Source organism: Lepus europaeus, unplaced genomic scaffold, assembly GCF_033115175.1.
Source record: "Lepus europaeus isolate LE1 unplaced genomic scaffold, mLepTim1.pri SCAFFOLD_3_1, whole genome shotgun sequence".
Classification (NCBI taxonomy): domain Eukaryota; kingdom Metazoa; phylum Chordata; class Mammalia; order Lagomorpha; family Leporidae; genus Lepus; species Lepus europaeus.
Window position 1 is genome coordinate 14,814,597 of NW_026909276.1, and position 12,353 is coordinate 14,826,949.

The window sequence follows — 12,353 nt, forward strand, 5'->3', positions numbered from 1 at the left end:
CAAGATTTCCACCATGAAATAAATTCTCGATGTTATATTGTGTGATATTGGCATAGTTTTCCAACACTCATTCCATTCATATGGTTTCTCCCCCATGTGAATTCTGATGTTTTATGGGGTGTTACTTATGGATAAAGGCTTTTCCATATGCATTATATACAAAGTGTTTTCCCACATATGAATTAGATGATGTACAATGAGGGCTGAACTATGGGAAAAGGCTTTCCAAGTCATTATGTCCAAAAGGTTTCTTTTCATGTGAATTTTCTGATGCATTCTGAGATGTGACTTATCGCCAAGGGCTTTTCTACAGTCATTGCATTCATGAAGTTTCTCTCCTATGTGAATTCACTGGTGTGATATGAGTTATGATTTACAACATATGATTTATAAAGGCTTTTCCACACTCATTAGATTTATACGGTTTCTGCCCTGTGTGAATTCTGTTTTGATATAACTTATAGAAAAAGGCTTTTACGCAGTCATTACATTTATAAGGTTATTTCCCTGTGTGAATCCTCTGATGCATTTGGAGTTGGAATTTAAAATCAAGTTTTTCCACAGTCATTACATTCATGAAGTTTCAACACTGTGTGCATTCTCTGGTGCATTATGAGGTTTGATTTTGTCCAAAGGCTTTTCCAGTCATTATATTCATAAGGTTTCTGCCCTGTGTGAATTCCCTGATGCATGATGAAGGTTGACTTATGGCTAAATGCTTTCCACAGTTATTACAATCATGAGTTTTCTACCCTGTGTGAATTCTCTGCTGTGATATGAGTTTTGTCTTTTGTCAAAAGGCTTTTCCACAGACATTACATTCATGAGGTTTCTGCTCTGTGTGATTTCGCTGATGTATCATGAGGCCTAACTTACGGCCAAAGGCTTTTCCACAATCATTATTTATGAGGTTTCTCCTCTGTGTGAATTCTCTAGTGTAATATGAGGTATGACTTGTGTCCAAAGGCTTTTCCACAGTCATTACATTCATGAGGTTTCTCCCCTGTGTGAATTCGCTGATGTTTCATGAGGTCTGACTTGTGTCCAAAGGCTTTGCCAGTAATTACATTCATGAGATTTCTGTCCCATGTGAATTCTCTGGTGTACGATGAGGTGTGACTTTCGTCCAAATGCTTTTCCACAGTCATTACATTTATGAGGTTTCTCCCCTGTGTGAATTCTCTGATGTTTCATGAGGTCTGACTTTCATCCAAAGGCCTTTCGATCGCCATTACATTCATGAGGTTTCTCCCTTTTGTGAATTTGCTGGTGTACGATGAGGCCTGACTTTCGTCCAAAGGCTTTTCCACAGTCATTACATTCATGAGGTTTCTCCCCTGTGTGAATTCGCTGGTGTATGGTGAGGTGTGACTTCTGTCCAAATGCTTTTCCACAGTCATTACATTCATGAGGTTTCTCCCCTGTGTGAATTCTCTGGTGTATGATGAGGTCTGACTTTTGTCCAAATGCTTTTCCACAGTCATTACATTTATGAGGTTTCTGTCCTGTGTGAATTTGCTGGTGTATGATGAGGTGTGACTTGCGTCCAAAGGCTTTTCCACAGTCATTACATTCATGAGGTTTCTCCCCTGTGTGAATTCGCTGATGTTTCATGAGGTCTGACTTGCGTCCAAAGGCTTTTCCACAGTCATTACATTCATGGGGTTTCTCCCCTGTGTGAATTCTCTGGTGTATGATGAGGTCTGACTTTTGTCCAAATGCTTTTCCACAGTCATTACATTTATGAGGTTTCTGTCCTGTGTGAATTTGCTGGTGTATGATGAGGTGTGACTTGCGTCCAAAGGCTTTTCCACAGTCATTACATTTATGAGGTTTCTCCCCTGTGTGAATTCGCTGATGTTTCATGAGGTCTGACTTGCGTCCAAATGCTTTTCCACAGTCATTACATTTATGAGGTTTCTGTCCTGTGTGAATTTGCTGGTGTATGATGAGGTGTGACTTGCGTCCAAAGGCTTTTCCACAGTCATTACATTTATGAGGTTTCTCCCCTGTGTGAATTCGCTGATGTTTCATGAGGTCTGACTTGCGTCCAAAGGCTTTTCCACAGTCATTACATTCATGAGGTTTCTCCCCTGTGTGAATTCGCTGATGTTTCATGAGGTGTGACTTGCGTCCAAAGGCTTTTCCACAGTCATTACATTCATAAGGTTTCTCCCCTGTGTGAATTCGCTGGTGTATGATGAGGTGTGACTTGCATCCAAAGGCTTTTCCACAGTCATTACATTCATGAGGTTTCTCCCCTGTGTGAATTCTCTGGTGTATGATGAGGTCTGACTTTTGTCCAAAGGCTTTTCCACAGTCATTACATTTATGAGGTTTCTCCCCTGTGTGAATTCGCTGATGTTTTATGAGGTGTGACTTCTGTCCAAAGGCTTTTCCACAGTCATTACATTCATGAGGTTTTTGCCCTGTGTGAATTCGCTGGTGTATGGTGAGGTGTGACTTGTGTCCAAAGTATTTTCCACAGTCATTACATTCATGAGGTTTCTCCCCTGTGTGAATTCTCTGATGTATGATGAGGTGTGACTTGTATCCAAAGGCTTTTCCACAGTCATTACATTCATGAGGTTTCTCCCCTGTGTGAATTTGCTGATGTTTCATGAGGTGTGACTTGTGTCCAAAGTATTTTCCACAGTCATTACATTCATGGGGTTTCTCCCCTGTGTGAATTCTCTGGTGTATGATGAGGTGTGACTTTTGTCCAAATGCTTTTCCACAGTCATTACATTCATGAGGTTTCTCCCCTGTGTGAATTCTCTGGTGTATGATGAGGTCTGACTTTTGTCCAAATGCTTTTCCACAGTCATTACATTCATGAGGTTTCTCCCCTGTGTGAATTCGTTGGTGTATGATGAGGTGTGACTTGCATCCAAAGGCTTTTCCACAGTCATTACATTCATGAGGTTTCTCCCCTGTGTGAATTCTCTGGTGTATGATGAGGGCTGACTTCCACAGAAAGCCTCTTCCACAATGAAGGCATTTATAAAGTTTCTCCCCTGTGTGAATTCGCTGATGGTTTATGAGGTATGACTTTTGTGTAAAGGCTTTTCCACAATCACTACATTCATGTGGTTTCTCTCTTGTGTGAATTTGTTGACATTTCCTGAGGACGGACTTTTGTCCAAAGGCTTTTCCACAGTCATTACATTCATAAGGTGAATTAATACTGAGTGATTTTCCACAAGGGTTACATGTGTAAAGTTTTTCCCTTGTATTTAGTCTGTGATTTATTGCAAGATGTGACTGGTGAATGACAGGTTCAACATACTTAATGTACTTATAAAATTTCTTTCTTGTGTGAGTTTGTTGATGCATATTGAGGCTAGAATTTTCATGGATAGCCTTTTCTATTTGAGTTGCTTTTCCAAAAGTGACAGTTGATTTATTACAGTTTTCTGCCATATGAACCCTCTCAGATTTACAGAACATCTTTCTTGTGAAGACTTTTGCTTGTCCAGTGGGTCCAAATGGCTGCTTCATGATGTGGATATTGTCATACTGACTAAGAGGCTCACAGAACTGGAGAGATTTTCCAGGTATCTTAGTGTTATCAAATTTCTCTCCAGCCTGTAGTTGATCAGGCCCACTGTGGGGATACACAGTGTGACATTTATTGCATTCCTCAGGCTTCAATCCTGAATAGATTCCCTTTTTAATAATCATTGTTGGAATATGGCTTGAATTTAAACTAAGGGTTTTTCTTAATTCAACTCTCTTGTGAGCTGATGTCTTGTTATTTTTCATAAAATCCTGATTCAGATTTTTGTCCTGACTTTCCTGGTTGATCTTAATCAGGTCATCCATTTTCATGACCACTGAAATGAGAAAAAAGCAATCATGTCACTGAATCACATGTTACTGTTTCTCCTGGCATACTCAAGTAAAGAGAATGAAGTTACTTGTTATCCAAGTGGCATAAGATTTTCACAGAATCAGTATGAGGTACTTATTTGTGACCATTATATGGTTTTTCTCCTTAATACATTAATATACCATGAGGTTTCCCAATGTTCAAACCTGATCCTTTTTACTATGGGAATTTGTCAAGGATGGTAGAATGACATTTGTGCTATGATGTGTGGGATGCCTGCCCTGGCTACTCTGCTTTCAGTACAGATCTCTGCCTATGTAAACTGGAAGGAAGCAGATAATGTTTCATGTGCCTGGGAACCTGTGAGACACCAGGGAAGACTAGAGGAATTCTAGAGTTCTGGTTTCAGACTAGTTAGACTTAAGTGTTGCAGACATCTGGGAAGTGAGCTAATAGAGGGCCTCTTTCTCTCTCTTTCTTCTCTATCACTCTGCCTTTCACAAAGATGAAATAATTATAAAATATTTTAAAGAATGGACAAATATTTAATAAAAATATTCACCCACTACCTAGCAACCATTTTTCCCCTGTCCTTTTTCTCCAGTTTATTTTTATAAAAATTGTGTGCTTTTTGATTCTCCGATATTTCAACCATAAACATGAAAAAGTTTTACTGACCATTTACTTGCAGGTGGAGAAGAGTGAAATGTGCCTGTACTTTAAGCAGGACAGCATTTAAGGAGTATGATTTGGATCTAAGATTGTCTCATGTTCAGTCTTCCTAGGTAAACATCATTTGTGGGATTTTTCAAATGAAAAACTACTTTGTCTCTACTCTATGCCAGCTTCCCCAAATTCCTAAGGACACCCAACACCTTTAGCCTCTCAGAAATACAACAGGTAGAGAAAAGTCCCAATATACCACTTTAGTTAAACACTCCCAATCAGTTTGAAGAATTTGTTTCTGCAAACTGGGATGTGCTCATCTTCTTTGAAAAGTGTTTTCTAGCTCATTCTGAAATCATCAGTGCTGGTTACCTCCTCTCGATTCTTTCTGTAAACATTCCTGTGTGATAATTTGAATTTCTAGATGCTTTTAATCAGTTGCCTCCTATTTTCACTGAAAGCTTCATTTCCTATGCTTTTCTTATCTTTTTATTTGCTTATTTTTCAATGATACTGAAAAATAAGAGAGAAATCATACTTCAAACTCCACCCTTAACAAAATCTGAGCCACTCAACATAAACCCAGGAGGCTACTTGACCTTGGGTCTCAAAAGCTCATTACTTTCTTGGTGAGTCTAGGATCACTTATTTTCATGTTTTATATAAGTTCATGCTTAGTTTATGATTTCTTTTCTTTCAAAGATTTACTTTATTTACTTGAAAGCTAGAATTATAGAAAGAGATAGAGAGAAGCCTTCCATATGCTGGTTCACTCCCCATATGGGCACAACAAACCAATGCTGGGCCAAGATGAAGTTAGGAGCCAGGAGTGTCTTTCCTGTCTCGAACATGGGTACAGGGGGCCAAGGACTTGGGCCAATCTCTTCTCTTTTCTCAGGTGCATTAGCAGAGAGCTGGATTAGAAGAGGACCAGCTGGGACTTGAAATGGCACCCATATGCAATGCTAGTGCTGCAGGCTGGAGCTTTAACACACTGCACCACAGTGTCATTCCTAGCTTCATAATTTATGATGTCACAACACAGAGGCTTACTCATGACCATTTTTTTTTTAAGATTTATTTATTTAATTGAAAGTCAGAGTTACAAGAGAGAGGAGAGGCAAAGAGAGAGTAAGCTCTTCCATCCAATGGTTCACTCCTCAATTGGCCACAGAGGCCAGAACTGTGCTGATCTGAAGCCAGGAGCCAGGAACTTCTTCTGGGTCTCCCTCAGGTGCAGGGGTGCAAGGACTTAGACCATCTTCTACTGCTTTCCCAGGCCATAGCCGAGAGCTGGTTTGGAAGTGGAGCAACTGTGTCTCAAACTGGTGCCCATATGGGATGCTGGTGCTTCAGCCTAGGGTTTTAATTCACTGCACCACAGCACTGGCCACATGACCATCTTTTAGCATTTACTTATTTGCTTACTTGAGAGTCAGAGAGACAGAATGAAAGATAAAGACAGACTAAAACAGAGGTTTGCCAACTATAGGCTCACTCCTCAAATGTTTCCAACAGACTATAATTTTCTTATTTATTTGAGAGGCACAGAGGGAAAAAAAAAGAAAGAGACTAAAAAAGAGAGTTCACACTTATTGATTCAGTCCTGAGCAAGTTCTATGCCTGGGCAAAATCATGAGAGAGAACTCAATCTGAGCAACGAGTTAGAAATAAGTTTCCAGGGGCTGGCGTTGTGGTAAAGCAGGTAAAGCCACCACCTGCAGTGTCAACATCACTTATGGGCACCAGTTTAAGTCCTAGCTGCTCCACTTCTGATCCAGCACCCTGCTATGGCCTGGGAAAGCAGTAGAAGATGGCCCAAGTCCTTGGACCCCTGTACCCATGTGGGAGACCTGGAAGAAGCTCCTGGCTCCTGGCTTCAGATCAGTACAGCTCCAGCCATGACAGACAATTGGGAAGTGAACCAGTGGCTGGAAGACCTCTCACTCTCTGTCTCTCCTTCTTCTCTCTCTCTGACTTTGAAATAAATAAATAAATCTTTAAAAAAAAAAAAACAACAGAAACAGGGCGGCACCATGGCTCAATAGGCTAACCCTCTGCCTGTGACACTGGCACACCTGGTTCTAGTCCCAGTTGGGGCACCGGATTCTGTCCCGGTTGCCCCTCTTCCAGGCCAGCTCTCTGCTGTGGTCCGGGAGTGCAGTGGAGGATAGCCCAAGTCCTTGGGCCCTACACCCGCATGGGAGACCAGGAGAAGGCTCCTGGTTTCAGATCAGCGTGGTATGCCAGCCACAGTGTGCTGTGGCCATTGGAGGTGAACCAATGGTAAAGGAAGACCTTTCTCTCTGTCTCTCTCTCTCACTCTCCACTCTGCCTGTCAAAAAAAGAAAAAAAGACCAGAAACATTAAGATTAAAAAAATAAGTTTCTGTATATTGCCTAACTAACAAGCACTGAAGGAACTAATAAGTGCATGAAGGAAAAGGTATAAAAGTATAGATAAGGACAAGTTAGAATTTGGGGAATGTATCAAACCTAAATAAAAGCCTTAGTAACATCAGGAAATGACTGGATTTTTTTTTTTTAATCAAAGAACATCTTCACTAAGAACAAAATTTAGAAAAGATACTGGTATCTCTAAATGCCTGTGTCTGATCCACAAAACCAGCTGTCAGCAGGAGTAAGGCTTGAGAAAATTTCATGGAAAGACTACTAGTCAACATATGCACACTTTCTGCTTTGGCCTCCCTGTCTCTTATGTGCAGACTGACCTGAAAGGCTCTGATGCAAACATTTGTCCACCATCCATGGCTCTTCTCCTTGCTCCAACTTGAAGATTAAGTCAGGTTTGGTAATGTAGTGCCCTATTAATGGAAACAAAGTAAGACTTTGTAAAATCACTATCTTGGGTTATTTGAAGGACTACAGCTTGGTTAAGGAGCTATGCAACAAATGTTCCAATTTGAATCTTTTGTTAGATGGTAGATATTCAGATTATTCATGGACTCAGATTCTAATCCTGTCCAATATTAAACATTATAAAGTTTTCCCTTGCTTGTCAAATAGCAAGAAAATGTTATCACTGGGAATGTGATGGGTGTCACTCACCCAAGGAGAAGAGGCTGCTGTAGGTCTCCAGCATCACATCTCTGTACAGGATTTTCTGAGCATTGTTCATGTTCTGCCATTCCTCCCAGGTAAAGTACACAGCCAGGTCTTCAAATGCTATCATCACCTGTAACATTACACTTCCAGTCAACATGTTAACTCTGTCACAAAACAAACACTGACAGTTGTGTATGAATATGAAGGAAAAAGGAAGGATATGGTTTTACATTAGACTTGTTGAGTGTTTAGAAAGCCACACAGAGCATTCAACAGAGTCAAACCCATTATCTACAGGCTGTGAGAAATGCCCAAGCTGGAGGGAAACAGGAGGTTCAAATCACAAAGGCCACATCTGTCAAGGGGAATTGCACAGCAGGCTAAAAGAGGGGCAATACTGACTACACCGCAAGGTGGAGGCGCTGGCCTATTTTTTAAGATTATTTATTTGAAAGGCAGACTTACAGAGATTGGGAGAGACAGGGAGACAAAAGGATATATCTTCTATCTACTGTTCATTTCCCAAATGCCCACAATGGCTGGGACTGGGCCAGGTCAAAGCCAGGAGCCTGGGACTCCGTGGGTCTCCCATATTGATGGAAGGGTCCAAATACTCAAGTCATTTTCACTGCTCTTTCAATCAGATTAGCAGGGAACTAGATTGGAAGTGGAGCAGCAAGGACTCAAATCCTTTGTTTACATGGGATGTCAGCATTGATAGTGGAGGCTTAGCCTGCTGGATTACAATTCTGGTGACTATTGCAGGTTCTTAAACAAATCTCTAAGCATTTTTCTCAGTGAGTCACAAATGCAGATTGTACTGCAGACATTCCCAGGTTCTCTTTTTGGGCAAATAATTCCATTGCTTTCACTTTAATTATGTATAATGTTATTTCAAATGTTTATCATTTGAATGTTTTGGGCAGTATTTCCATTGCTTTCACTGTAATTAGGTATAATGTTATTTCAATTGTTTATCAGTAGAATAATCATAGACAAGGGCAAAAGCTAATTTGTATTCTTTGTCTTACCTGTATTTTCTCTCTTACTTAAAAATATTTATTAGCTTGATAGAGCAAAACGTTGATGTACTGAGAGATAGAGAGCTTTGACACATTAATTCACTTCCTAGATAACCACACCAAACAGAGGTGGGGCAGGACTGAAGCCAGGATTGAGGAATGGAATCTAGGCCTCCTTCATTAGTGACATCACCATTGCTTCCCCAGGTCTGCATTATCTGGGAGCTAAAAACTAGAGCCCGCATTGGAAATCAAACATAGGCACTCTGAGGTGGCATCATAAACACTAAGCTAAATGTCTGCCCTGTCTTTTAATATATTTTTTCTCTGACATATTGGAAATGATATGCATGGTGTTTTCCTGGAAATTATTTTCTGTTCATTCCCATTGCAGTTTCACTGATGATTTCTTGCCTTTTATTCTCAATGCTTCTACATACTTCTCCTTAACATTGCCCATTCAAGAGTCAGTATTGCAGACCGGCACTGTGGCTAAACAGGCTAACCCTCCACCTAGCGGTGCCAGCACACCGGGTTCTAGTCTCGGTCAGGGCACTGGATTCTGTCCCAGTTGCCCCTCTTCCAGGCCAGCTCTCTGCTGTGGCCCGGGAGTGCAGTGGAGGATGGCCCAAGTCCTTGGGCCCTGCACCCGCAAGGGAGACCAGGAGAAGCATCTGGCTCCTGGCTTTGGATCAGCATGTTGCGCCGGCCACAGCGCACTGGCCGCGGCGGCCATTGAAGGGTGAACCAACAGCAAAGCAAGACCTTTCTCTCTGTCTCTCTCTCTCTCTCACTATCCACTCTGCCTGTCAAATAAATAAATAAATAAATAAGCCTCCAGTAGATTCTTCACACATTCCTTATTCTATTCCAGAATCCAATTCAGCTTCTCAAAGGTATTAAGGACTCCATTACTCTAACAATTCAAAAACAAACTTAACTGATTTGTGTTTTAGCACTAGGTAACTCTTCCACTTGCAGAATGCTAAGTGTTTACTTCATAGGTAGCACTAAAACACTGCTCAGTACATCATCTACATTTAGACTGTTTCAGACAACACGACCCCAAAAATGTAGCATATTGTGCTTAGTTTCAACTCAATTCATGTAACAAATATATATTTTGCTATAGCAACAGAAAGACAAGAGACCAAACTGCATTATGATAGATGACAGTAATGTTTCATAATTGTGCCAAATTCATCATTCATTTCTGTATATACCATGAGAACAAATTTTATGTTTATTTTTCTATTTTAAAATTTTTAAAGATTTATTTATTTATTTGAAAGTCAGAATTACACAGAGAGAGGAGAGACAGAGAGAGAGAGGTCTTCCATCTGCTGGTTCAGTCCCCAATTGGCTGCAATGGCTGGAACTGCACCAATCTGAAGCCAGGAACCAGGAGCTTCTTCTGGGCCTCCCACATGGGTTCAGGGGCCCAAGGACCTGGGCCATCTTCCACTGCTTTCCCAGGCCATAGTAGAGAGCTGGAGCAGAAGTGGAACAGCAGGGTCTCAAACCGGTGCCCATATGGGATGCCAATGCTTTAGACCAGGGCATTAACCCACTGAGCCACAGAGCCAGCCCCATATTTTCCATTTTCATTAACTAGTATACTGGGACCAGCACTGTGGCATAGCAGGTAAAGCCACTGCCTTTAGTGCTGGCATCCCATATTGGTGCCAGTTCAAGTCCCAGTGGCTTTCCTTCCAATCCAGCTCTCTACTATGGCCTGGGAAATCAGTAGAAGATGGCCTAAGTCCTTGGGCCCCTGAACCCATATGGGAGGCCCAGAAGAAGCTCTTCACTTCTAGCTCTGGATCAGTGCCACTCTGGCCATTGTGGCAAATTGGGGAGTGAACCAGCAGATGCAAGACTCTCTCTCTCTCTCCCTCTGCCTCTCTGTAACTCTGGCTTTCAAATAAATTAAAAAAAAATCTAAAAAGAAAATAAATAAATAAACTAGCATTAAACACCTAAAATAAGTACTGACAAACTGGGGGATAATTAAAAAAAAAAAAAAAAACCACTTACAGGTGATATATTCATTTTCTTTCCTCTTAGAAACATGTGGAGGATCCAGAATCATACCTGGAAGAGAAGGTGAATGACAAGAGTTCAAAGAAAACTCTGGAGGCCAACGCTGTGGCATAATGGGTAAAGCTGCTGCCTGCAGTGCCAGCATTCCATATGGGTGCTGGTTTGAGTCCTGTCTGCTCAACGTACAATCTAGCTATCTGCTATGTCCTGAGAAAGCAGTGGAACATGGTCCAAGTCCTTGGGCCCCTACACCTTCATGGGAGACCCAGAAGCTCTTGGGTCTCGCTCCAGCCTTTGCAGTAATTTGGAGGGTGAGCCAGCAGATAGAAGACTTTCTCTCTCTCTCTCTCTCTCTCTCTCTCTCTCTCTCTCTCTCTCTCTCCAACTCTTTCAATAAATAAATGAAATCTAAAAAAAAAAAAAAACCTGTGCTTTCCTTCTGCACTGAACAGTGGGAAAAAAAGAATATGATAGAATGCATAAATAACAATAAATACATTAACCAAGAAAACACCAGCTTTACGGTGGAGGAATAAACCTGTAAAAATGGAAATACATAGGAAAATGCACCCACCTATATTATGTGGCAGAGATTAAACAGAAGTTATCATTGGTTTAATGAAAGCATTATCTACAGATTTTTTAAAATAATAGTGTAAAAGTAAAAAGAAATGATAAGAGTGTTCAAATAAATGATTATCAGAGATAAACATTATGTTGTTATTAAAGGTTACATTAAAAAAAGTTAACAAATACACATAATGTATATTTAATGCAGTGCTCTTTACCAGTAATGATTCTAAATAGACCTTTTCCCTTCACAAATCCCTGGATTGGGGCTGGCAATGTGGCCTAGCGGGTTAAACTGCTGCCTGCAAACAGCATCCCATATAGGCACTAGTTTGATTGCCAGCTGCTCCACTTCTGATCCAGCTTTCTGCTATGGCATGGGAAAGCAGTAGCACATGGCCCAAGTCCTTTGGCCACTGTACCCATGTGGGAGCTCCTAGATCCTGGCTTTGGATTGGCACAACTCTGCCATTGCAGCAAACTGGGGAATGAACCATTAGATGGAAGATCTCTCCCTCTCTCTCTCTCTCTCTCTCTCTCTCTCTCTCTCTCTGCATCTCCCTCTCTCTGTGTGTAACTCTTTAAAAGAAAATAAATCTTTTAAAAAAAGACCCTGAGAAAAAATATTTGCAAACTATACTACAGATAAAGGGTTGATAACCAGAATCTACAAAGAAATCAAGAAAATCCACAACAACAAAACAAACAACCCACTTAAGAGATGGGCCAAGGACCTCAAGAGACATTTTTTGAAAGAGGAAATCCAAATGGCCAACAGACACATGAAAAAATGTTCAAGATCACTAGCAATCAGGGAAATGCAAATCAAAACCACAATGAGGTTTCACCTCACCCCGGTGAGAATGGATCACATTCAGAAATCTACCAACAACAGATGCTGGAGAAGATGTGGGGAAAAAGGGACACTAACCCACTGTGATGGGAATGCAAACTGGTTAAGCCACTATGGAATTCACTCTGGAGATTCCTCAGAAACCTGAACATAACCCTACCATACAACCCAGCCATCCCACTCCTTGGAATTTACCCAAAGGAACTTAATTTGGCTAATGAAAAAAGCCATCTGCACATTAATGTTTCTTGCAGCTCAATTCACAATAGCTAAGACCTGGAACCAACCCAAATGCCCATCAA

At 41.0% G+C, this 12,353-nt stretch overlaps 1 protein-coding gene across 1 annotated transcript; it reads right to left on the reverse strand.

Moving 5' to 3' along the window:
- Window positions 1–1,112: 1,112 nt before the first annotated feature.
- LOC133755115 (zinc finger protein 665-like) lies at window positions 1,113–10,672 on the reverse strand. The gene is made up of 4 exons (XM_062185391.1): window positions 10,623–10,672; window positions 7,567–7,693; window positions 7,230–7,322; window positions 1,113–3,836 (listed from the first exon to the last, which is right to left on the reverse strand). The coding sequence occupies exons 1-4, from the start codon at window positions 10,656–10,658 to the stop codon at window positions 1,207–1,209; spliced, it is 2,886 nt and encodes a 961-aa protein (XP_062041375.1). The 5' UTR covers window positions 10,659–10,672; the 3' UTR covers window positions 1,113–1,206.
- Between the last annotated feature and the right edge of the window lie 1,681 nt (window positions 10,673–12,353).